The sequence below is a fragment of the Lates calcarifer genome, linkage group LG13 (genome assembly GCF_001640805.2).
Source record: "Lates calcarifer isolate ASB-BC8 linkage group LG13, TLL_Latcal_v3, whole genome shotgun sequence".
NCBI lineage: Eukaryota > Metazoa > Chordata > Actinopteri > Centropomidae > Lates > Lates calcarifer.
The window spans coordinates 20,266,923-20,294,260 of record NC_066845.1 but is presented as its reverse complement, the minus strand read 5'-3'; the positions used below and the strand labels follow the sequence as shown (position 1 = coordinate 20,294,260).

The following is a 27,338-nucleotide window of genomic DNA, read 5'->3' as shown; positions in this document are numbered from 1 at the left end:
CAAGAACCGACATCCAAGACAAGTCAAATAAAACACTGTATTTGAATTTTATTATTTTCTTTCAAGTGATACATCTACATAAAAGATTTCATGGCCTCGCATGACAAGTACGGTACAGTTTTTTTTCACCCCTTTTTACAGCTATTTTAAGATTTTTGATGAACAATATTTTTTTTTACATTCTTCAAGATGTATAGGACCTAACAGGAGGTCAGTATACGGTACGGCTCGCCCAATAAAGCCTTACCTTTAAAAGAAATTTTAATATCACAGTTATGAATGTAAACCGAAATATTTCATCTTTAGGAAGCTTTCCCAGAAGTCTACTGAACATAACGGCAAACAACATTTTGGGAATTTTAAGGAGCTTGAGATTAATATTACTGACACTTAATCTTCAATAATGTGTGATTGAAAGTCTCCCGGATTGACTCTGTTCACCATCCACACACACACACACATATGGATCTTGACATGTGTGGCCAAGGTGGCATGGCACATGAGCGCAAACACCTCATTAAAAAAAAAAAAAAGAAAAAAGAAAAAAAATCACAAGAGAATAGCAAATCTTAAAGCTTATTTCCTCCTCCTTTCTTGATTGACAAAAGACAACAGAATTACAGTCAGGTGTGTCGAAGCACCAGTTGAGTTGGTCTTATGTCCTTGAAGAAGCAGGTCTTAAAGGGTTGGGAGTGCCTGTGAAAGAGGAGTGGAGGTGTTCAGACCAAAAGAGAGCTCAATGTCTGAATACTTCAGAGCAGAAAAACATATACACACCAGCAACCTCAGCAAGTGTTAATGGTCCCCATCTTGGTATGACCACGCGCTGTAAAAATATACTGTATATATGAGTCAGCCATGGTTGAGATGATTACAGTACTGTTAGGCCTTGATAGACAGCTATTAGTGTGGTGGTGGTACCTTTTATAGTATCATCCCTGCTGAGAGGAATGACTCAGTCCATTGTGTCTGGGCACAGCATCGTCAAAATGCTGTCACTTCAATGAATGTCAAATGTTTCCCTTATTTGATACGTATGTTTATCACAATTCAAAAAACATCTGCATACTGTATAATCAACAGTAGATGGAGACACTAATACAGCTTTAGAAACAAAGAAAAGCCCCAAAAACACACCGTTTTTTTAGTGTCTGACAATAAAACATCAAATCAAACTGCCATGATTCTGTTAAATACACTGAAATTTCCTAAGCAACGATGAATATCAGTCTATTATGAGGACAGTATGGCCAGCAGTTCCTCTGCTTTGTAAGCAAATATGTCCTCTTTAGTCCAAAGGGATGATCGCAGAGAAAATGTGTCCTTTTGTGTCAGTTGGTTTCTCATGCTGTAATCTTCATACACAGTGCTCAACCCCAGAAAGGTCAGCTTAACTTCAGTACTTGAGAAGAAGAAGAAGAAGAAGAAGTGCTTTCCAACCATTATGTGAGAGTACTGACAGATCTGGTTGTGGTGATAGAGTAAGACATGCTGTACTGTATATCCCTTTTTTGGTTTAGCGGAGCAAGAACATCCTAGCTGCCATCAAGTGAATACAAGTCATACCAGCACAGGACTGCCAGCAACACACAAAGCATTAATCCTTCACCTTCACTGTTTCATTCACAAATAATAATACAGGAAGAAATTGTTGTTACTCTGGAAGTGAAAATACTGAACAAAAATCCATTCAGCATCTTTGGGGGTTCATCAAAGTTTTATGGAAAATGAATAGGATTTTAAGTCTTCATTAAAATTATGCTTTGAATATAAAATATGAAATTGTAATAATTATTCTTACATAATTTACTTCCCTTCTTTTTTCACCTTTCAATACATTATATATAATAATATAATTTATCTGTCAACTGACACACATATAAGCAAACACTGCACTGTATGTGAACCCTTGAGTGCCTACAATATCTTGACAAAGAACCTTGCAAGATCCAAATGAGGCGGTTGAGGCCACAGTATTCATACTTCATATTTCCCTTACCAAACACATGGAGACCACAAAAAACTTTAAAGTGACTAAAACTCCTGGATAAAAGGGATTCATCTATCTGTAGCAACTCAAATTTATAAAATTTACCTTTTTTTATACCTTTGACATGTATAAGTTAGGACCTCAGTGTACAGTATACATTTGAACAACTGCAAAATGTCTTCATTCAATGATTGTTGCTATCACACAATATATCTAATATAATTAATCTTTCATAAATAAGATTAGATTTTTCCCCAGATAACATATCATATGTTTGTCTTTTTTCAGCAGCTGGAAGTGTTTTCCCAGCGCTGTGGCCTCCTTTTGTTTTTAATTTACTGATGTGTCCGCTTCCTTTCCCCGCCCAACTGCAGGCGAGTAGAAGATGGATATGCAGTTTCAGTAGAGGCGACAGACGGAGAGAGACAAAAAGAGAGAGAAGGGGGGAGAGAGAGAGAGGTTAGGGGCAATGAGTCAGGTGGTGTGGGTTGTGTGAAAATGGGAGGGTTGCATTTCTATCCAGTGCCATTCTTGTTGGGGGTGTTGGTGTTGATCGTGGTACCATCTGGCTGCTGGCCATCTTTGCGAGGTGGCATCCTCTCATTTATCCTGTCCAGGCCACGTGCCTCTTCGAAGTTGCGGATCTTCCTTGTTGGAGAGAAGCCTTGAATGGCTGAAGGACAGAAGAGACAGAAGGTATAAAATTATGAAAAGCCAGAAACACTTGAGTAACTTCCCTACTCATGTTACTGTACATATCTGCTATAAACCAGATTCTTTAGCTTTTTAAGCAGCCTAAATCAATGTGGATTCTTTGTGTAATTACACTTGATAAGCACAAAACACAGTATCAGCCTTGCACAGTACAGATGATCAGTGAATACAACACATGCACAGGTAAACAATGACTCCTAGTCTTCACACACCAGTGGGACAAGCTACAACAATAACACCTCACACTTTGTAGACTTACGGTAACGTCCCGAAACAGCCAAGGAAACCAGACAGAAACGTGTGCAAACGAAAAGCAAACTTGTAAAGACTGTTCAGACATTCTCTTCAGTCATTGAAATTATCAAGTTAAACAGAGAGTGAACACTCAGGGGTGAAGGTTTTATAGGTGGATTTACAGCCATACAAACAAGGTTCTCAAGGGTTCTCTTGCACAACCAGATATCTATGATAATGAACGACTTGTGCTCTCTTGAATTAGCCATACTTTGAATAAGTGATTCCCAACCAGGAGCATTTGTACCCAGTGGAGTACTTCTGCAGTTACAAAGGAATACGTAGAAAGATAGAGGAGTTTACTGTCACCAGTTATGCTGCAGTTCTAATACTCATCAAAGTGTGGCTATTGCAGGTGCATGAAAACTAATTAGCAAGTGACCATTGATGTCTAAGTAATTCGCTAAAACTAATATCTATTTAGCTTAGTCTTAGTGATCTTAGTGTTACTTAATGTCAACTTTTTAATCAGCTGAAATGAACATATTTGGAACATGATAGCTGGTGTCTATGAAGGAGTATTTGAGCTTATTTGACAGGAATGTGGGGGTACATCAGACCAAATGGTTGGGAACTACTGCTTTAAATTATGCTGCCTGAAATCTTTGTGATGGTATACTGGCCCATTTCTTGATGTGCTCTACAACAGAGCCACAAACATTAAATCTGTTACATGTAGAATGTTTGATAAATTAAAAAAAATCATGAGTCTCAGGAGTGGTGCCTGCTGAACCACTAAATGCCACTATCAATCAGAGGGGGCAGAAAGTGTAGCAACAGCCAAATGGTGTAACAGGATTAGCTTCTGAAAATATCCCATGCAGGGATGTCCCTGGTCTTATCTTAGCTAGGTCTTAGCAGGCTTTTCTGTGTGTGGAGAGCCACACTTGGCAAGAAAAGCCTTTGTGCCCAGGGTCAGGAACTTCTTGTCAACAAAGGACAAATCAGGTCCTAAACCTGATATACATAACAAGCCCTTTTGTAGCACGGGCTTTATTTCTCTGATGTATACAAGCCTGGCAAGCCTGATTCAACAAAGGCAGATGAAAAGAATTTTGTTTGCAAGTACTTCCTTAAGTGATTTTTTTTCATATAACAGTAATAATGGTTTTAGTAGTTGTCTTCTTACGGAAGCTTCTTTTCAATTCATGTCACATGATAGCTTACAATATCTATGATTCTGCTACTGATTGACTGTCAACCTGTAAATGAATAATGTTACATAAACCTTTATGCAATGATGGAACCAGTATAATCCAACAGATGCTGGTAATGCAAGAGAAACCCAAACTGAAGTAGTATACAATAATACAATAATCAGTGTTTTAAAAACAGTGAGGAGAGTAAGAGACAAGAAAACCAAGACAAAAACTTTCAAATTTTAAGGGTGGGGCTGTGTTTAAAATGTGAACAACACACACAAAACAAAGACATGAGATATGAACCACACAGCCATGCGTACCTTTTGCTTTAGCTGCCTCAATGGTAGCTATGTTAATAGGAGTTGAGGAAGGAGGGGAAAAAATTGAGTCATCAAAGGCGGCCAGAGACAGCAAATAAAACAGTAATATCAAACTGCAAAGCCTGGTGCAATAAACACGGGAAACAGATGGCAGAATATAGGCCAACACCCATGGCACAGTCAATATGGAAGCAAAATTCATAGCAGCTGTAAAAATGTCATCAAAACATATAGGTTAGTGAGTGGGTGGGCGGTAAGGTTAGAGAGAAGAAGCCTGTTGGAGATTTAAGATGGTGCTGGTGTTAAAGGGTCACAAGGACTTAGGTATGGAGAGCTGAGGGGGGATTTGGCTGAGCACTAAGAGTCTAAGACCGGGGCAAGATGCACAACAATGACCAGGCAGGAAGACGCATTTGTACAGTGCAGCCTTACATGAAGGTAAAGCTGCAGTACACATGCAGTCACATGTTTATTCAGATAGATACGTACACACAGACGCACACACTTATTCACTCACACACATGTGGAAACAGCTTCAATCCAAAATGTGAAAAAAATATTCAGAGCTAAGAATTTAGAAATATTCAGTGGTGAACTTTAAATGATTAAAATCTCTCCTTTAAAAAGTGTTAAAAGTTTGGCATTTTGGAGTACCTGATATTTGAATACACAAACAACCATATTCACCTCTTGCTGAATGTGCAGCTGTGTAGAATATTTGAATCTCAACTTTGTAGCTGTCTGCAAATCTGTACCAAATCCTCATGGACTGGGTTCTTTCCTCTTATCATAGTCTCTCAGAAGGAACCGCCATTCAAAGATCAATGAGCACCACCACCCCCCAAAATGTCACCAGTAGTACAGTAGCTTCAAAAACTACAGCTAGGGCTTGGAAAAACAAAGTGAACAATCAAGAAGGATGGACAAAAATACACAATTACTGGCTGTCCCTTTGTTTGAACCAGCCTTGCTGATCTGAAACCTGTGGCTAAGGGAGAGGACATGGACAATGACATTCTCCAAAAGGTCACAACATGTGGTTTCTTCTTCGATTGCTCCGCAGCTTCTGTAAGCCTCCAGCATAGCAAAGCGTGACTCCCAGCATGTCCTCTAGCGGATGAGGCCAGTCGCTGACCTTTAGATCAGAGGGTCAGTAGCCACTTCCAGGTGACAGGCTGACCTCCCCAACCACCCAGCCCACAGCTCAGCCCCAAAACTTTCTGCTGCATAGAGGGAGGGCTCGAGTCAAAGTCTAGCCAGTGCCTCCTGTGGTGGGCATGGTGCCATTGATCTTGAACCCTTCAAAGGGACTAATAAGACATGGAGGCTGGTTTCCCCAAACTGGATGTCAGGACAGACAGCTTTAGCTCCACCATCAATAAGGAAATAACCAATATTTAGTGATGCTTAAAGGGTGTATCTTTGTAACTGTAAAAATCAAAAGTTCAAGCACACTATCCTAATCAGTCATGGAATGAACAATGACAGTGTGTCCTTTTGGTCACAAAAAAACAGAAGTTGAATTTTACATTGGTGATGACAGATCCTAAAATACAGAATTTGTGGATCCTGATTATGCATTGTATCAGGAACTCTTGGAACACTGTAATATCTGCTTTTTTGGAGTTGGATTTGTCTCTATATTTTGGACACGGAAGAATCTTGAGTCACATCAGAAGCCCTGCTCATTGATTGAAAGACATTACATAACACTTTTTGCCATCAAAAATCTGTTAATTGGTATTTTTGCTTTCAACAATATCTAAGGGTTCTAGTATAAATTTTGACCTCTGTTGTTGTTGACCTCAACTTTACAGCAGAAGATATGTCCACCTTATCTTCTCCTTAAAGGAACAGTTAAATATGCTTATTTGCTTTATGATAGAGCGTACTACTTATTCCTGTATGGAAAATGTGAGCTGGAGTAAGCAGCTGATTAGCTTAGCTTAGCAGTAAGACTAAGAACAGGAGTAAACAGCTAGCCTGGCTGTCCAGTGCTAACAAAATCCACCTACTGGCTGAAAGCAGTTGCAATAAAACCAGTGTAAAGAGAGATAGTGCTTCCAGCCAAGAAATAGTCCAGCACAGAAAAAGGGCAAATTGTCATTTTAATACTTTGGTTTTTGTATGGATTGCACAAACAAGATATAACATATTAGTGAGCATTAGAGGTGCTGGCTGGCACATTTTGTTACATTTAGATCGTGGCAGTTTAGCTGTTTCCAACTGTAATGTCATAATGTAACATAACCTTTAGTTTTATGCTAAGGTACACTGACCAGCTGCCAGCGCCAACTCATATTTTCTATACAAACTTTAGTGATATTGTTTTGGGTGCTGGCTCTTGCAACATATTAACTGTACACACATGAGAGCAGCATCAATCTTTTCATCTTACCCTCAGCATGAAAATATTCATATTCATATTTTCTGCTCTGTGACTGTATACTACCTTGCAAAGCAAGTATTCCTCCTTGCAGGTATGGCTAATACAGGAAAATGTGTTGCAGTTACTTAGTATCTTGTGTATTTTAACACCACCACTTGCCATGATGGAAAAAAAGGTTTGCCTACAGCAAATACTCTGAGTTAAAAAGAAAAACACACACACACACACACACACACACACACACACACACACACACACACACACACACTTGGTGACAAGGGGTACGGAAATGTCCCTGGAAGAGCAGGTTGAGTTAAAGTGGCAGCTAGCAAAGAGGAGTCAAAGAACAGGGTGACTGAATATAAAACACACTTACCGGTCTGTAAGGTCTGCTTTCCCCCTGACAACACTCCCAGTGGAAGAGTTCCAGTCGGGGTCAGGCCTTTGAGTGTTAACACACTCTCGCTTTCCTCCCTAGTGCACAAACAAAACACAGGCACACACATATGGATTACATTTCAGCTGGCAGGCCGGCAGATACGTGGTGGTTATGAAACTGTTTAGTAACCAAGAGATCTTAAGTTCAGTCATCACTCGATATTTAATCTGTGCCAACTCTCTTCTTGATAGACTGGTAGACTGACGACTCTAAATGCCTCCAGCCAAGCCACTAACATTTGTCCTGGTTTTGTAAGTGGGTCACTGATGACTTGTGTCAATTTTAATAGCTGAGGCATTATTTTGAAGTGTTAAGATTTGTCACACTTTTATATCAACACACTTGAATTTTCACATTTTTATTTTTTTCTCCTCCACTGAGTCAAAAGAAACGGGAGTTTACAATTGAAATGGGACTTTCCCATCACTTTTAAAATGTATCTGAAATGTACATTTCACATTATATTCATCCTGCAAAGCAATGTGTTCATCTTGAAAGTTTTATAAACTAGAATAAAGTCAAAACGGTTAAGAATCTATGAAAACATGTCTGACCAAGTAACATCTGGAATTGTACATTTTTATTTCCTAATTTATCTGTTTCTGAAACACCCTTTAAGCTGCTGACCCATATGTACTGGTCTGAAAGACAGGCTGCTCCCCATCTTGCCCACTCGGAGCAGTGTGACAACCTAGAGGCAGCAGCATTAATCTGGAATAATGTCTAATGTCATTATGCAGTCTAGGTGCATCGTGACTAATCTCATGCCAGCTCATTAATCCTAGCAGGGCAACATTGGGTTTTCAAACACAACTTCATTGTGCACTCAACTGATTCCATTCATTTCACTGACACTCTGGCCTCTCCCCTGCCCTGTGGTGACCTATGATTCAATTTGGTAATTTTGACCCCAACCCCACTGAGCTCACTGTAGCTCTATATATACATGTCCAGAGGAGTGTTATCATGAGAAAGGAAGAGGAACATCAAAGGGAGAGTATTAATGACAGGGTCAGACCTGAGGACTGAGAAGACTCGGGCCATTTTCCCCACAGCACGAATCTTGTTTCGGATGACCTCCTTTCGCATCGCTGAGGTGCCACCTGGAACAAGTCCAGAATGAAGGGTTAACACACAGGTACACCACTCTGAGTATTCAATACTGCTGCTTCCATCCTTTGCTACTGATCTTTTTGTCACTTGCTTAAAATTAACAATATGTTGCGTAAAAGACTTGTGGGAAGAGAACAATACATTTGATACATTTGAGAGATAAATTGAGGGTTTAATGGTGTGTTTCAAGCATAGCAGCCATCCTCCAAGGAGCAGAACTCCATCATCAACATCAGACATGTGGGACATAGGCTGAATTATGATGAAGTGGTGTGTAGAAGTCACCTCCCAGCATTCTATGTCAATTAAGTGTGTGCCAGAACTCATTTACAATTGATCTAATTTAAAAAGTAAACTGAAAATACAATTTGCAGAACAAGAGAGCAGATGCAGAAAGGATTTAGAGAAAATATACAGCCCAAGCACATGTGCAGACTTACTAGGGTCTATGTATGTTTAGTCAAAAGAAACCAGTAACCTATATTCTGTGCTAATATACATCTTTAAATTTCAAAATGTAATAGTTAACACTTATTTTCCAGGATGGCAATGTCTAAGAAACAGAGACAGTATGTTTACAACAAAACCTTACAACAAAGCAATTCATGCTAACTTTTGTAGAATCAATAAAAAATAAAGAATTTCAATGAAACAACATGCATAGTGCTTATCACCAAACAATACATACCTTGCAGTCTGCATCATATTCAATATATCAGAAGATGAAGGTATTAACTGGCCAATTTCCATTTTGTAACGGTAGATGAACACCAGTCTATACTACACACTAAAATCAAGAGGGTGAACTTTGTGCATGGTTCTTCAACAACAATATTCTAACTCTCCTTACCTTCATACAGGTCATCTCCCTCGGACATGAGCTCATCATCAGAACAAATGTTCAGTACATTCACCAGCATCTCCGTCACTGTGGGAGAGAAGCCACTTTAAAAATTTCGACTGGTGCCAAACCCATGTTTGAAGAAAGGTTTATATGACACTGTGTGACTTCTGTATGGATTTCTGCAGGTATAAATGGAGGAGAGCACTTCCATCTGCTAAATGAACATGTCTATAATTACACCTTACTGTCCTCTCCAAATATGAACTCTGTTATTTCCTTTGGTTCTATTGCTGCTTGTTAAACTACTTGTTAAAATACCTCAAAAAACTCTCTCTCTCTCTCTCTCTCTCTCCCTATATATATATATATATATATATATATATATAAAGACTGCTATCTGGGCATACAGCATTTTCAGTTTTAGATGTGGATGTTTAAAAAGAACACACTGGCAAACTTTTCCAATTTAGTTAGTGGGTTAACATGCAAGAACAAAAACATCATCCATGATTTTAGTAACTCCTGAACACCTGAGTGATTTTTAAGTTAGAAGAAATCTTATACTATTTAATACTAAACTTTGTAATATGTTCCTCTGCATTAGTCTTAAATTCTACCAGCTGTGTTCAGTTATAATTGAAGATAGAAAACCTTGATGAAAAGCATAATATATCATAATCTAGCCCATTTTAAAATTCACCCCATCCCATGACTTAATAGAGGAAAAATAATCTCACAGTTTCTGGGACAGTCAGGATATTCCACAAAGTTCATGAATCATCAATGAGTCAATAAAAGGGCTTTATTTCTGGCTTTCCACTCACATTTTCCCCAATTAAACAACAAACATACCTTTCTCTCCAACAAAAGGCAAAGACCATGTGAAGACATCCATAAAATTGGGCAACCAGTAAGGGTGGGGGGAGCAGTTGAACTGTCGGATGTTCATCACATTGTTCTCATATTTTAATACAGCAGCTAGGATTGACAGAGGGAAAGAGATGGGAGGATAGATTCAAGGACTCAAGCCTGGTAAATGCAGGAAAAAAAAATACAACAGCAGTGAGAGTGAGAAAAAGACAGAAACCTTTGTTGTTGTAGACATCTAGGTAATTTGGAGCTGAAAAGATTGTGATTAATGAAGGAAAGCCTGTGGTCTGGCTTTTTCTGTACATCCGATACCTGTACAACCACAAAAAAAAAGACTCATCAAACATATTCTTTATTATAATATGCTGGAAATGAATGAAATGAAACCCTACTTACCCTGCATCCTGTGCTTCGTGGGCTCTTATTACCGACAGCAAGTTATTATTTACCAAAAAGTCACAGACTGCTGAATAACTGCAAAGAGAAAGAAAGCCAGATAAGGAGAGAGACCTGTTAAAACACTTATCAAAGCATATTCTAAACTTAAACCATTAAAGGAACAGCACGGGACCACTTATGACCAATTCACTAACTGATATTCATTTTCAGCATGCCGTGCCCTCTGGCCTGTTGAGCAAGGGGTTTAAAGATGCTGAACACCCAGAGCCAAGACTCTGGTATTTATGGGCTCTGCTGGCCTCTCCAGAGGCTGAGAACTACAGCCAGAGCTGAGGGAAGAAAGCAAGAGAGCAGAGGAGCTCAGCTGGGTGAGGGTACTTGAGGGTTTTTACTGCCTTTTTTTCCTTTCACCACCCAACTAATCCACTGGTAATGCTCAGGAAAAATGAGTGGGCGATTGACATTTCATTATATCAACATCAGGCAAAGATTAATGGTTTCTGATATTTACCACTACAGTGGATTTCAGACAAGGACAGGATTTAGTTGAACTACCTCCCTGTAAATCCATACATTTGGTTCTAACTACAGGGTGATTTAAACCAGTGATTTTCTAAATCTAAATCATAATCATTGTAATCATAATAATCAGGTTAATCATCAAAACTTATAAACTCATAATGTGTAAATCACCTCTGAGGAAACATCTGTAACAACAGGAAGTCACTGTAGCATCACAAGCTGTCATTTGGCTTCCGGGAAAACATTTTGTCATTTGAGATATTCTGTGTTTTTTTGTTATTAAACAGCATTTTGATTGAGCATCGATTATAACCCATTACCTCTTTTACTTTCTGTTGTAAACAGCAAGCTACTACATTAGAAAGATAATGCACACTAATGCAACAGTTACACTAGGAAGTTGTGTAACAAGAGTCTACTGCACAACAGCAGCTCTGTTAAGGTGTACTTTGGCATTGCCATGCTTTGAGCTAAATGCTAACTTGCTAACATGCTTATAAGGAGAATACAAACATGCAGATGTTTCACAGGTATAATGTTTACCACCATTGTAATTTAGAATGTTAGCATGCTAACATTTGCTGCTTAATACATATAATGTACATAATGTACAGCTGACACAGTCATTCATTCTGCAGGTATTTGGTCATAGAAGTCATTTTGCTGTAGGACTCATGATGTCATGTCGTATCAGGACTAGTGCTAGCCCAGTTCTTAAGTACAAAAATTGAAGCTGTCCCAATATCAATACCTTTTTTCCTTTTCTGAATGAGCTGTGTCATACCACCTACAGAATTCCATAAAAGCAATTTTAATGTTCTATTAGTTGTTTGTCTGCTTTTAACCATTTCTGAACATATTTTAATCAATATATTCTAAACCAGTTTGTTAGATGCATATTTATTGTGTTAACCTATTTTCAACAAGCTGTTTTTATCCTGTTGTGACAGGGCCATTTTGAAAGTGCCTCAATAAGCTGTTTGACCTACTAAAAAGTGAAGCTACCTCCACTGGCCTGTGTGATGCAGCCTGTTTACTATTATACTATCATTTGTCATTATTTTTGCATTTGTCTAACATTTCTCTACAAATAAAACACAGCCCACAATTTGATAAAAATCAATTGATAATATAATAAAGTGTTGAAAATGATCTATTCTGACAGTTTGGCATTAGTATCCCCAAAGAGTGAAGTGAAGCTGCAGCGGGACTGATGAATGCAGCAATTTAATCAAGTACCTGAAAAAGTAGGAGCAGCCTCTGACTGAGTTATGGTTGAAGTGTTCAGATGTCTTTTCACTGCCGTAGTCCTCGCCAGGGTCAGCCCAAATCAGGTCACACATTGGCCCAAATGCTGGAGGCTCTTTAAACCTGTCTAACTGTTGAGCACAAAACACAGACACACTGTATGGTTTACACTGACTTCTTACATAAAGGAAAACGTGTACAAAAAAGCAATTCAAACAAATAAAATCAACTTTTCATCAATTTTACAGATCTTCAATTCCAAGATAGTAAAAAATCAGAATTATGCTATTTCAGTATTCTAACACAACTTCATGTGTCAGTCATTGTTCACTTACTTTCCTTATGTCATCTAGGCAGTTGATTTCTGGTGAGAGTCCGCCATGTACACACAGGAACTGTTGATTGAGCAGGGCAGCGAGGGGCAAGCAGTCAAAGGCCTCCATACAGGCATCATACACCCGTTCAGAGTATTTAATTTTACCTACAGCAAACACATGCCAGCAACACAACATATGGTTCATTTTTGAAGCTCATCACACACAACAATAGTCTGTAATTCTTCTGCAGTATATACCCACAGGACACAGACAGGGCAGCACAATGTGTGTGGTAAAGACTGCAGATTCAAGTCTGTTCATGCTACTTGCATTTAACCTATAGAAATTAATGATGACTACTTTTTTTAACTTTCTTAATTCAGACAACACCAACAACAAAATACTGTATCTGTGGTTACATGTCTGTACAGATTCATATGAATAAAAAAAACATCATGAATATACTCATTGTATACTCACTGTGTGAGATATATGATGCAGTTTTTGTAGTTAGAGAAAATTATATTTACTCTTAGGGGATCAACTGTTTTTATAGAAGACGGGTGTGACCTACAGTCAATCGATTAGTCAATTGACAGAAAATTAATTGAGCTATAAGGAAACAATTTTGACAGTTGGTTGAATAAAACTATTTAATTGAATGACATCATCGTGGCCTAAAGGAAATTGTGATGGGCATTTTAACTATTTTCTGACGTTAAGAAGACCAAACAAATACTCAATTAACTGAGGAAATAATAGAAGGATTAATAGATAATGGAAATGATAGACGCATCCGTAGTCTCAATCATTGAATCTTGAGGACTTTTAACAAGTATGAAGTAACACTTGTTTCTGTTGACTGTTACATCACTAATGCAACTCTGCAGAGCAACAACTGGCCCAAATTAAAAAGCTTGGGGTGGGTTGACACCAACTCAACAAATTATACAGTATCAAGAAGCAGAATGTCTTATATTGATTAACGTTCATCGCATTCAGTCAATAAGCTTTTAAACTCTTCTCTCCTCCCCCTGAATGTGATTTTGCTGTTGTACAATGAAATAAATGGTATACAGAGGTGAGTGGTCTGTCAGTCAGCCAGCGGCCACTAATGGTGAAACCCTCTAAACTCACAATCAAGAGCTCTGAGCATCAACCAATTAATTTTAGAAATGAATATTTTCCTGACCCCTACTACTTTATCTGCACATTTAGTTTACATATATGCTACTGACTGCTATCATTCTAATTACTCTAAGTAATATCTACAGACTGAGACATATATATATGTTCAGTGTGTAATGATACAGCATGTGTGTGCATATCTGTGTGTGTGTGTGTGTGTGTGTGTGTGTGTGTGTGTGTGTGTAAATGAGGTGACGGGACAGGGATGTAGTGAGTGAAATCTATTTGCAGCTGGCAAGGTTGTCTTTGCTGTCTACCAAAATGTCTTTGTTTCTGAGTGTGCATACTAATGCCTCCACACCTGCTTCAAACACGCACTCATATAATAACACACGGACGGATTCACACACTCAGCTGTCACAGATTGAAATCAGTGCGTGTGTAACTGTCTGAAAAGCATCAACAGCATGCTTGGCTGCTCTCCATGCTCCAGCAGTTCATCATCTGCAACATGAAAAGGAAAAGGCTTCATCTCCTTTGTGGAGTAATGCTGATGAACTGCCACATTTTGTGCCTGGACTTCCTGATCTCACACACACTTTCTGACAAACATATCCTACTTGTGGGAAGGCTGGTCAATTTATTAAGATGATTTAGTCATGTCATAGTTACTGCTCCTCTTGCAAAAACTGACAAAAGCAACAAACTGTCTAAACTTCAGAACTGACTGTCCAAGCAATCGTGCACTCATACTGTGAGTGCCTTTGGCTTTGTCTGAAATCTTAAACATGATTGATACAGGCCACTCTGAAGTGGTACAGACAGCATAAGAGTACATTAGATTGGCCTTCACATGGCTGAGAGAAGTGCTGCACTTACATTCCTGTTTGAAGGTGAAGTACTCTGTGAGGTGCCGGCACTCGTGGTTCCCACGCAGGAGGAAGAGTGTGGTGGGGTGGTTGATCTTGAGCGACCAGAGGTAGAGAACACACTGGGAGGACAGACAGTGAGATAGAAAATATAGGAAGAGGGGAGGAGTAGGAGAAGTCAGAGATGTATACTGTCAATGATGCACAGACCTTGAAAATATAAGCTTGAAAAGTGATTGTATAATTCATTTTCAGCATTCAGGGCAGCATAGTGGTGCACTGGTTAGCCTGGTTCAGGCCCGGGGCTTTTCTGTGTTCTCCCTGTGTCTGTGTGGGTTCTCTCCGAGTACTCTGGCTTCCTCCCACAGTCCAAAGACATGACTCTAAATTGCCCGTAGGTGTGAGTGTGAATGGTTGTTTATTTATATATATGTTGGTGCTGCATCTCGCCCAATGACAGCTGGGATAGGATCCAGACACCCCACGACCCTTAACGGGTAAGCGGTATAGATAATGGATGAATTTTCAGTGTTCAGTCAGCTCTTGACCACATCTCAGCATTATGGGAATTACAGAAGATGTGAACATACCTGTCTCAGATACCTCCTTGCTTATACTATTATCATGGACTGGGGCTACAAGTGATGATTATTTATTTCCATTATTGATCAATTTACCTGTTATTTCCTTGATTAACTGATTAATTGCTTTTTCTACAAAAAGGCAGAAAATAGGTAAATATGTTCATTAAACTTTCTAAAGCCTAAAGTGAATGTCTTGTTCTGTCCAAAACTCAAAAGATGTTCAGATAGAAATGATATAAAACAGAGAAAAGCAGTGAATTCTTGCAGTCAACATGCAGTAACCAGAGAGCGATTGCAGGTTTTGCTATTTTTTGTCAGTCTAACTATTTATTGGAAGGTGCTACAGGACTCTAGTACATTTCCCCACCAAGAAATTCAGCTACCAGTGCAAGTTGTTTCAGGGCTGCACTGTTCACATTATAGCAGAGGACTGTGACTGACAATTCTATGAATATTTTCCAGAAAAGCGTATATAGAACATTTACATGTTCTATGTTTCTGCCACACCTTGATCAAGTTAACCTAACTGCCTGCTGTGCTTCATATTGCATTAAATTTAACTTTACTGAATTTACTGGTGGTGGTGGGTGGCGCAGCATGTGAGTGATGTGAATGGAGAGACTTGTGCAGTTTAAAGGGTGAGAGAGTAACCCAGGCAATTCACCAATGTCCCCTGAGCACCTGGCGTGAAGACTGTAGTCGGTAGATATGGTTTAAACCCAAAATGTTTCCACACTTGAGCTGTGGAGTGCCTGTTAGTCTCAAGTAATTTTTTATCATCACTTCACCTGGTGGTGACTGTTAGTGTGTGTGTGTGGATGGAGGAGCTATCAAACTGTACCCACGGTAAAAAATCAGACACAGACAAGAAGACAGAAGCAGCGTGACCAGAAATGACAACAAAAAAATGTGTCTCAGCATTTTTTTTTTATTCATTTCATTTCATAGAGTTACGTGTTGTAAAAAGACTCTGTGCCCAAGGCCTATAATGGTAGAGAAAACACTGCTGTTTACTTTGGTATCCTGTTGGCTAAAATGTTGATGACATTTGTGTAAACAAAAGAGCATGTAAACAAAATGGGCAATATCGAAGTCAGTAAAAACTTTGGAGGTACAATAAGTCATCAACATAACTACTGCAACAGGAATAGGTTTGATAACTGTAGAGTTCCAGGGAAAGATTTGTTTTTCCTTCACAAACTCATCTCATATGAGAAGCATGTTTTCCTCTGGCTGTATCAGAGGCTCTAATTTAAAAAGAGACACATTATGAAAAGCAGACCAGCATTTACAATCCAAATCAACTTGCTTTCTTTTCTGTACTCAGACAAAGCACTGCTCAATAGCTGCCACTTGCCACTCTCAGCCCACTCTTTTAACATGCACTAACCATGGCCTGCTATTAAGTCACTGGAACAAGATGCCAAGGTAACCACAGCCAGCAGATGTGTATTCACATAACTGACAATGTTGAAAAAGAAAACAAAAATGGAGTGGGGGAGCCAGGACTACCCAGTCTTGTTCATGTCAATTGGTCAATTGTTGGGAGGAACAGTGAACTGTGAAGAGTAAGTAAATGTGTAGAAGGGGCTGTCGGTGTGACTTGATCTCTCATGTGCAGAGGCGGAGAAAGGGACATGGCTTGGAGCGGCTGGAAGCTGACATGGGTTTTAATGAGAGCCCTCTGCTCTCTTTTAGCCAGCCACTCTGTGTTCGAGCCTAAGGTGGGGGAGGCAGACAAAGGAAATGGCACAAAGCTTTGTGTGACAGACATGAACACTGGCTAACATCACCTCTAGCCCACGCACACACACATATGTAGATAGGTGCACACACACTTAAGTCTGTGCCTGGTGTGTACGGAGGCTGGACGGTTAGTACACAGACACACTCTCTTGGATCAAAGAGACATTTCTAAGTAGATAAAGAAGAGCTCAGAGAATGACATGGATTGCTCACATGCACTGAATTTAGACTTTGGCAAATTGCTGGCCTGCAAAGGTAATACGCTACTTCAAGAGGCTACAGTGAGTCTTTATGTTACCTAGGTAACCACATCCTAATATCCATTCTCCTACATCTGTCTTATGTGAAGTGAGCTCTGTGAGCCTCTATAAAAATGAGGAGAATTTTCAGGCCAGCTAGTGAGAGCAAATAGCTGAGAATCTCTCTTCTCAGCTCTTTTGCTTTGTTTTGTGGCAACTTAACATCAGCAAAACAGACAAAGCCTCTTCCTCTGATGTGTAGAGAGAATGGCCCATACATTTCAAACCAACCACTTCATATTGTAGCTACGTGACTATACTCATTACCTATATCAGAGCATGAGCACCAGTCTAGGACTGCAACCACTGACTGTTGTCATTTCTGATTAATCGAACAATTATTTTTTTCCCTTAACGGATCGACCATTTAGTCTATGAAATTAAAGTAATGAAAAATGCCTAGTATAACTTTCTAGAGCTAAAGGTGGCATCTTGAAATTTCAACATCAGCCCAAAGCCTAAAGATACAGACCTTACGGTCATAAATGATAGAAAAAAGCAATAAAAGTTGGAGGGCTTGTGTTATTTTTGCTTAAAAACTGGGTAGACTGATTGAGATTGCAGCCTGGTCAACACTGCTTACAATAAGCTGCAAAAAGCCAAACCCAGGTCCAACCAATGCCACAATAACCAGATAGTGTCTTCACAAGCTAAATGGCCCATCCCTCCTGGAGGCCCTGTTTTTAAATTATATTTGAGTGACTGCTTGACTGCATATCAGGTAAATATACATGTCTTCAATTACTTTTAATTAGTGGCTCCACGATAGTTCTGACACAGTGTTGACAGCAGGATGTACACTCTAGGCACTCCTCTGTGATCACACTCATGCTTCAGCAGCAGGGTGGAGGAGCACTGGTGTGACACTGATAAGCGCTGTAGCTCAGAAGTGTTTTTCAAGTGGAGAAGAGGTCATCCCTGTCCTTTGGCTTGGCAGCATTTACATTGTGACTTTTCTGTAGAAATACAAGGGGAAAATAAGCCCAGTGGCAATTTCTGAGGTCTTCAGCTGACACAAACCTTAAATCAGCATCAGCCTATCATTCTCTATGCTGTTTCAGTCTCCTCCTTTCATCTGTGACATTTCACCCACCTCAGTGTATTACCCAGTATCCATCAAAAGGCCCCACAGGGTGGTCAAAATGTTAGCATACTGCCTTGTTGCTCCACACCATCTTTCTGAAATACACTTTATTTTCTGCTTCTCCTTTACAAATATTCCAGACGGTCCACACCTCTCGATTTTTTCCTTTTCAAACTTGTATTCTTCAACTCCAACTGACACTGACTTGCGTTAAATCACTTGAGGCAATTTATCAGACTTCACACAGCTCTACAACCACAAAAGGCTTTATACAGGCCTTATCCCCCTTAAAATTCCATGTCTGTACTTCTGTTCTGCACTGTCGTGTATGCTACAAGGCCTCTTGCTCCACAACAAGTGCTAAAATATGATCACACACACTTTGAAATATGTAAAAATTTGAGATTGATGCACATTGAAAAATACTGATGTTAGGTCACAACCAATAAATGATAGAGTTTTGAGGTTCACACTACTCCCACAATATACCTAGATATCATTTATCTAGATCAAGACCAAAGCTAGTTCATGTCATCTTGCACAATTTCTGGCAATTTTTTGTCAGCATGCTACCAACTTACACAAAACTTTTATTACTATATTTTTCATTTTGATAAGCTGATTCCAATGGTCTCTCTCTTGTTTTAGCTACTTACAGGTAATGTTTGACACTCACAGAGACCCGTAACCAAAAAATATTTTATACGTATACAAATCATTCCAAGTGTATGACTTATGCCAATACAGGTGGACAGCAGAGGAGATTATCATACAGCAGTAGTATTTTCTAAGGATGTTTTAATTCTGTTTTCCCCATGAAACTGGGTCACCACTGTAAGTGCCATGATTCTAAGCTTACAATGGCTGCCACCCTCCAGTCAGGGGTCTCAGTAAGAGCACAGCAGTTTCATTTTATAAACTCCAGCTCTCCGTTCCAATCCTCTGTCTTATTTTTAAGTGTTCATCAGCATGTATGAACTGTGCTCTTTGGAGTTGTCACTGAAATAGAATTTCAGATAGCAAAATATATTTGCTCAAGAAGCAGTGAAGCAAGATCTTCAAAGTAGCACATCAGTGGGACTTCAGCTCTAGTAGCTAATCTCACCATTGATCACCATGTTAACCATGCTGAGAATCAATATGGAGCACACCGCTATCCGGTTTGTCTCCATTATATCATCTCTTTTCAACTTAAGTTGCAACAAGTAGTCTTGATTCAGGATACAAGTAGCAGTGTCAGAGTGTCAGAAGCCAACAATAAGTCCAAGGCTTAATAAGCCATCACACACTAATACTGAGGCGTTGTAATAATATACAGAAAACACGTCAGTGTACAATACTGATATAATACTGAGTTTAATTTACTGTTGTGTCACAATTCACTACATAATTCCTTTTCCTATAAAATCAAATTTTATAAAATATTTTTAGAAATACAAAACTATAATGTAAGGCAAAAGCTATAATGGAGTTACATTGTAATGTTAGCAAGACTGAATGAAACTGTGAGCACTGCGCATTGTTACATACCCACAATATATCGTCTAACAAACAAGTCTGAATATGGATTGTTGACACTTTTAAGACAGCAGAATTCCACAGTCTATTATCCTTGAATAAAGAAATTCTAAAGAAAACAATGACATCTACATATTTGTGAAATCAGCTGTCAACCAATGTATCAAAGTGTCCTTACTGACAACACAATGACTGCTGCCTTCACACACAACCCAAATGGTTTTTATTTAACTGTAAAATAAATATCAACAAATCAAGGAAATGTGAGGAGACAATAACTTACCTCAATACTGAAGTATCCTCGATCTACGTAGTCACCGAGGAAGAGATACCGTGTGTTACTGGGTGATCCCCCCACTTCAAACAACTTCATAAGGTCAAAGAATTGTCCATGGACATCACCACATACTGCCAAAAGACAAACACACTGCTGTTACACAATATCAACAACAAGGCATACAGTTAGTTTAAAAAAAATAATAAAAATCTCAGTCTGGATATACAGAATGTATATTCAGATGATGATTAGCCAAAGCTATGTATCCATTATATCCATCTCTTACAAGCTGACACAGAGACAACACAGTTTTGCTTTAAACATTACTCTAAAAGACAAAGAATAATGTTTGTTATTTTAATAAATATTGTGATGTAGAGCTGAACACTGGAAATGTCAGACAGTTTTTTATTAAACAGTTTTGTCAAACTGGACGACAGTTTTCTAACAAATATTAAAAGACTCCACATTTTTTGAAGTGTGTTTACTGAAGTTGATTATGAGTGACATTAGCAATAATAGCAATGATACTAAAAAAATCCTAACAGTGGCAGCAGGAATGATAGCAACCAGTTTTTATCTCAATAATCACAGCAGAAGAGGGAATAGCTTTGACTCCATTCCATCAATGTGACTGAATTGAAGCCAATGTATGTATCAAATAACAGTACTGATACATAGATGTAAGGACTGAATGGTCACACTACAATAATCATTATAATTATATAATATATTCTTCTGAAATCTGACCTTCTGTGCAAGACATTATAGCAATGCAATTATGGTAAATATTCAACACAAATGCCAACACTAGTTTCAGATATTTACAGATGCAGCATTTAAAACAAAGATTTATGTTTGTGTGAAATATGCAAACAACTATAAATACTTTTTGGTGTCAAAACAATTAGCATCTTCATATAATCCCTGTAGACAAGCGATCTGTCCAGGATGTACAACACCTCTTGCCTAGTGTCAGCTGGGACTGGTTCCAGCCCCCATGACCCTTAAGGATAAGCAGTATAGATAATGGATGAATGGATGGTTATTATCTCTGTTAACTAACAACTGTTAGCTGTAAAGCTTGTACTATCTACTGTTACTGTAGTAATATAACCATGCAAAGACACTGTCACACTGGCTCTACCCAGATTTAACCATACAGACAATAAGTATTAAAGGCTGTGTTTCAAGTGCCATCTCTCCTGATAGGATACAACGGAAGGAAGTGACATTTCCTCAAAATACAGAATACATTGAGTATTTTATAAATCCAGTTCTCACTTGTCCAAAACAAAAATAATATTCAAGTTTAAATCTGTGTAAATGACTTTTTAAAGTTTCAGTTTGTTTCTTTGAGCTAAATGAAATAAAACATTCCATTTTCTAGTTTCTGAGTGTGTTTTGAATGAGCTTGTTGGACTGATGCCATGCAACTAAGAGGGAGCAGATATTTTTAAGAACTGAGATGACTGAGCTGACTCTGACAGTCTGCAAGGTCCTTGGATCTGGCACAGAAGTAGGCATATGCCGATGTACAAACACATTGTTGCTATGACATAATGCCTTGGTTGGTGCTGTAGTTACTCTGTGTTCACAACACTACTACTACTACTACTACTACTACTACTAACACTACTTATCAGGTCAGCAATGGAGGTATCTCCACTGGACCATCCTGCACAGAAGATCTTACACAGTATGAGCATATACTAAGACATTTATGTTCCCAAGGTGCTCAGAAATGAGGGTCAGCAACAGACTGGCACTGTCTTGCTTACAGATACAGGACAGGTGGATGGCCAATATTATAGGGAGTTTGAACCCTGGACTTCCGGTTGAAGAATGGTCTCAATCTTTGTTATGTCATACTAACTCACATAATAAAAAAAGGAATAACATAATTAAATGTACAATACATATACAACAGGGTCCCTTCTGGGCTCTCAGTGGGCATCTGCCAGCCTACCTGTTATAGGCGCTTCCACTTCCAACATGCACTTCTCTTGGCGGAGGATGTTGGCCCCATCATTGATGATCTTTAGAGCCACATCTTCTTCAACCCTGCCCTCCTTGACAAGGTGATTGCGGAGCAGCTCTGCATTGGGCTTGCCATCTTCAAAGAGCTCTTTCATAGTCAGCTTATGCTGCGGAGGGTATGGCACAGCTGGGGGGGGAAGCAACATTGTCTGTTATGATAAACAGGCTAGAGCAGATGTGAAGCATGAGACACAGTTTTCATCAAAATTCACACTTCTTGGATTAACACCTCAGTCAAATCTGTGTGTTTGGATTTCACACAGACATAACACATATCTATAACTGAATACACACATGATGTGTATACTTCAAATCAAAAAAGTAAAAGAATAACAGAAGTTACAAAATCCATTAATTTTCATGTTGCACTTCTGACAGTAAGGCTCAGAAAATCACTATCACTGGAAGACAAGATTTCTATTTCATACCAGTAAAATATCAGATGATATCAGCCCAGAGAGAAACATGAACCAGAATAAATGTGCTGCATCTCAGACTGCATTTACTTAAGTTGTAATCATGACAGGTGACATTTTCAGTGACTGAGCTAAGATGAAGTTACTGGCACACAAGGAGGGACACATACACCTACAAGATAATGCTATGCCAGAGATGCCTAAGACAGACAGTAAGAAGCCCCACACCTCACATGACCCTCCCTCCCTCAGTAATCTGCTCCACACCACCTACACAATCCTTTTACTGTCATCACAAAAGGTCAGTGCTTCCGAGGCTGAGACCTGAAAGCTTCATGATCAAAACACTGTCAAGTATGCAACAAGTAAAACTGCAAAATTTATCACTGTCTAACAGAAGATCCAGCAGTAAAACTGAAGTGCAGTTAAGACATTAGCTTACTGAGAACACAGCAACTACAGATGAAATGAGGACAGCTATTCTTTACCCAAAAAAGGAACATAGTACCATTTAATACAAACTCAGCAGCATGTATAAATACTCCTTTTCATTCATACCACACACTATTAAAAAGGCTCAATTTTAACTTTGTACCAAATTGTCTACTGTGCAGATTAGTGCTGTAACACTCACAGCAGCATCATCAGTTCATACAACTCCAGCAGCAGATAGCTGCAAGCTAAGCTGTGCTTGTTCAAAACAATTCAGAATCAGAATCAGACTTTATTGCCAAGTAAGTTTGCACATACAAAGAATTTGTCTTGGTATATTGGCACTAAAAAACAGATATAGTAAACAAAGACAGAAAAGTAGAAGTAAGAGTAAGGGGTAAAGAGCAAAAAGCAAATACTATATTTACAAGGAACAAAAATATACTTATTTATACTAATTTAAATGTAAAAGTGTAGAGTGCAAATGTGTGACGGTGGCAGTGATTGTCCAGAGAGATGTGCATTAATGTAACGCATGAATGTGTGTTTAACGTTAATGTGACGTGTAATGGGTGGGGGGCAGGATTGGAGTCTATGACAGTCTGTGTGTGGGTGGGTGTGTGGGTGGGGGCGGCTAGCCTAGAGTAGAGAGTAGAGTGTGATCCAAGCCCTCTCACTTCCAGGGCCAAAAAAAAAAAAAAAAAAACGAGAAAACCTTTCCAAAGTACACACTTTTACTAATGATTTCATCCTGGATTCCTGAGATATCATCCAAATCCATTCACAGGTCAGTGCACAGGATACCCTGTGCCATCAAATGTGACATAAATACCTATATTAGCTTGTGTAGATCAGCAGTACTTGTGTGATAAGCAGCGCCAGTAGCAATGAACAAGAAAGAGAGAGACAGGCATTCTGAGAATGGTGTCACACCCACACAGAGCAAATCCAAGTGCACTATGAAAAAAGGCGTTAATGAGTTTTTAGTGTGGGTGCGTTTGCTAATCAGTGATGCTGTGCCTGAGTGCAGCGGTAGCCAAATGTATTTCTCACTCAGGACTGTACTTAAATCTGGCCTTGAGGATCATATTAGAGCTCAGAGGCAGGTTTTCTTATGTTTTAGATTTTAAACGAAATATATGACAATAAAGCAAAGGCTGTGAAAATGGAACTGCAGGTGGTGTTTGACTCAGTGTAGGTGATGAAGGTAACTCATGTTAGGCCACAGACTATAGTCTGGCCTGCAGTGGAAAAGCCAGAGCACAGTTCCAACTTGGCTCGCCTGTGCCGAGAACAAGCTGTCATGCGTTGACCAGTGTGATATAAATAAACAGTAAGTGCTCCCAGGCCTACGAGGCACGGCCGCAAAGAGAGCTGTAAGGTGAGGTACGAGCCTTAAGAACAGATTAGGTAAAGCCTCTATTAGCAAGGGCTTCCAGATTCAGGGGCTGTTTACTTAAAAGCCTCGTCACACTGAAGGAAGGCTTCGGTACGAACAAAGCAGACTCTATGAAAACATGATGACACAGAGTAGGAGAGATAACCAGACCGTTAAACATTTCGGGAAAAAGCCAGTAGTATAAGTATTTACCTGGAGGCTGGCAGTAATTACTCATGCTGGACAATAATAGCTGGTCTCAATAGCAAAAAATGAACACTCCAGGAATGACACCATCACTCCCCCTCCCCCGTAATAATAATTACAGTAACAACAAATTCTGCATTTGTTTGCCTGTACAATCAAGGCTGGACCAGTCTGTTCAAATACAGATACGAATGAATCTCTAACTGTCAATAAACAGCATCACTCAATCCAAACAGACTACGCTGTGCGGCGAGCGAAAACAACAGGACAGACAAAGTGAGATGCTCTTTTTTTCAACACATAACCCGATGAAGAAAAATGTTTTGTTATAAATGATAAGCTGTCACATCCCTGACACTGGCTTCTTATTAGAGACTGCCTGGCCTAATTAGCATTAATGTTTGATGAACTCTTCAAAACCACAGACACACAGTGGGCCACTGCTGCACTGCATCAACACCCACGCTGTCTGGCATGACAACAAACGACTCAAGAAACAAAGACACTACTATCTACCATCCTGCCCACCGAGGATAATGTTTTGGACAGTGATATGAGCCAGCGTCTAGAATATGTTCACTATTGTTTCAAAAACAACACAATAGATCAGGATTGAATTACAAAGATGCGGCTGGGTAGAGATGAATGGAGCAGACTCTGGCTAGATGAATCATGAAGTCCACTTCAGATTGCTCTAATTATCAGTGAATGCATTATCCTCACAAGCTAAATAGCCAGGCCTCAGGTTTATTCGTCATCTCCATCAGTCACTCGTGTGGTGTGGTAGTACTACCATACATCTCCCTGTGGTTTTATTTCGAACACAGAGGGTCAGCTCTAAAACACTGCAACAGTGGCTGAAATTTACAACACAATCAGTCACAGTGAATCTTTGTCACAATGGCGGCAAGCAACAATGGTTTCAAAATCCAAATGTAGCAGGGCCATGTCTTGTCTTCAACAAGTACAGGTGGCACCATTCACAAATCAGTCTGCAATATAATCGCACACAGCCTGGGGAGAACATATCAGATCAAATGACCAAATGATTGAGCTAACCGGGTCGACCGCAAATACTCTGCAGTGAGAGAGCTTAACTGTTGACTTACACAACCAGAGCAGCATTAGTCTTAGGTAGTCTACCAGTTAAGCCCTCTTACAATCACCAGTTACACTGGAAACATCACTGCTGCTCACTGCCAGCACATAGTTGCCTTTACAGTTGTTTATATTTCTTTGTCTTTTTCCTTGTCATATTCTTATTCTCTCTCCACCATGTGGCTGACCATGTTGGGAACATCACTGGGAAGATTCTTTCCACAATTAACTCACCCTCTCCTTTCTGGCTCACACTTCAGCATTCCAGTCAACTGGCAGGACACTCTCCCAGTGCCCTTGCAGACAGACAGGGATGTGGTCTGTGTTGGCATTAAGTAGTAGAGGCGGGTGGCAGGGGTAGGGTTGGGTTCTCTCTCTCAGGAGCTACCTCAGATTTGGCTCTGCCTGTCCTGTCTTGGGTAGACACAACAAATGGTGTCCTGTATGTCCAATGAGCCACGATCTCAGTGTGAAGGAATCCATCTTGTCAAGCTCTGCTGGTAACCTGAGCAGACCTAGAGTATTCCTGTGAGTGAGCAACTGCCTCATGAATTGAGATTTCAGCCATCCTAAATGTCAAGGAGATTGAGCACCGACATAGGACGACTTCTCGCCTTTGATTTCTGCTGTGTGGCGGTGTATCACCAGTGGACAACTGGAGATGATACCTTTAAGAAGCTCTATCCTTAGCAATCACAAAAAGATACCCTGATTCAACCATATCCGCAGGTAATGGAGCATCGTCTGGTAAAAAGGGAATGGCTTTAAAGACCCTACGAATGTGACTACTGTAGAAAACACACACATACATACGCCTCTCGGTGAGGAAGGGGTTTAGACTTTAGAAGTTATTCTAAACGCTACAGGTGGTTTTCAATTCATGCGTTGAGATGTGCGTTAAGATGTAAGTACTGTACAGACATATCACTGAAGACACACTCACCTTTTATCAGCCGCTCTGTTGTAGACTGTTTCTCCTGTTTGTCTTTGTCCTTTCCTGACATTCTTGCTTCGACTGGATGCTAATTTCGAGGATCAGATCTTGTATAGCTTTCTTGCCCCCTAGCCTGAGGACAAGCTAGCACCTCGGTCTGGCCGTCAGCTCCGTTTTGACTTTCAGTTGGGTTCGGAGGCACTAGTTTTAGGTTTGCTCTTTCCAACACACAGTAAGGATTAGCTAGCGAAGGAGCTCCAGCTATTGTTGTGGTTTGACTGGCTAGTGACCTAGCTTGCTTGAAGCAACATTAATACTAGCAAATTATTGAAGTAGCAATCTTGACACAGTCGTAGAAACGTGATTAAAAAATAAATAAAAACAGGCGACCGCTTGCTCTGTAACACTTGCCAAGTACAGCAAATAATACCTGGATATTACCTAGAGGGAGGCTGCCGTTAGCAGCTAATCCGATTTAGTTGCTCTTTTTCAGCTAGTTAGCCAGCTAACATCTTAACGTATTGGCAAGTCGGCGGACAGGCAACGGAAGACTGGCGTTTCATCTTCTATGTACAAGCCGAGTACCGTGGGCAAAATGACAGCAGCGCGTAAAGTCGCGTTTATTTAGTATGCATAAACACCAAGAATCCTTCCAAGATGCAGACAGCGTCTTGACAGAGTATCCTCCTCCTCGGATTAAACTCTAATCTGACAGTGAGTGAGGAGC

The 27,338-nt window shown here is 39.6% G+C and overlaps 1 protein-coding gene across 4 annotated transcripts; it reads right to left on the bottom strand.

The window, feature by feature from the left end:
- Window positions 1–28: 28 nt before the first annotated feature.
- ppp3cca (protein phosphatase 3, catalytic subunit, gamma isozyme, a) lies at window positions 29–27,338 on the bottom strand. 4 transcript variants are annotated; one of them, XR_001960228.2, is made up of 15 exons: window positions 26,621–27,338; window positions 22,076–22,273; window positions 20,113–20,237; window positions 14,609–14,720; window positions 12,620–12,765; window positions 12,276–12,415; window positions 10,512–10,589; window positions 10,333–10,427; window positions 10,098–10,223; window positions 9,252–9,329; window positions 8,307–8,391; window positions 7,226–7,323; window positions 4,461–4,487; window positions 778–2,663; window positions 29–696 (listed from the first exon to the last, which is right to left on the bottom strand). XR_001960228.2 is itself a non-coding variant. In XM_018669092.2 (14 exons), the coding sequence occupies exons 1-14, from the start codon at window positions 26,679–26,681 to the stop codon at window positions 2,506–2,508; spliced, it is 1,527 nt and encodes a 508-aa protein (XP_018524608.1). In that variant the 5' UTR covers window positions 26,682–27,338; the 3' UTR covers window positions 29–2,505. The 4 variants fall into 4 exon arrangements, 3 of the variants coding, with proteins under 3 accessions (XP_018524608.1, XP_018524609.1, XP_018524610.1); XM_018669092.2 differs by having other exon boundaries at window positions 29–2,663; XM_018669093.2 differs by having other exon boundaries at window positions 29–2,654.

Bases quoted from the DNA above. Each gene is read 5' to 3' on its own strand.
- ppp3cca (XM_018669092.2), bottom strand. From the start codon at position 26,681: ATGTCAGGAAAGGACAAAGACAAACAGGAGAAACAGTCTACAACAGAG. The intron at 22,274-26,620 runs GTGAGTGTGTCT...TTCCCCCCCCAG, and splicing joins AACAGAGCGGCTGATAAAAG to CTGTGCCATACCCTCCGCAG. The intron at 2,664-4,460 runs GTACGCATGGCT...TCTGTCCTTCAG, and splicing joins TGAGGCAGCTAAAGCAAAAG to CCATTCAAGGCTTCTCTCCA.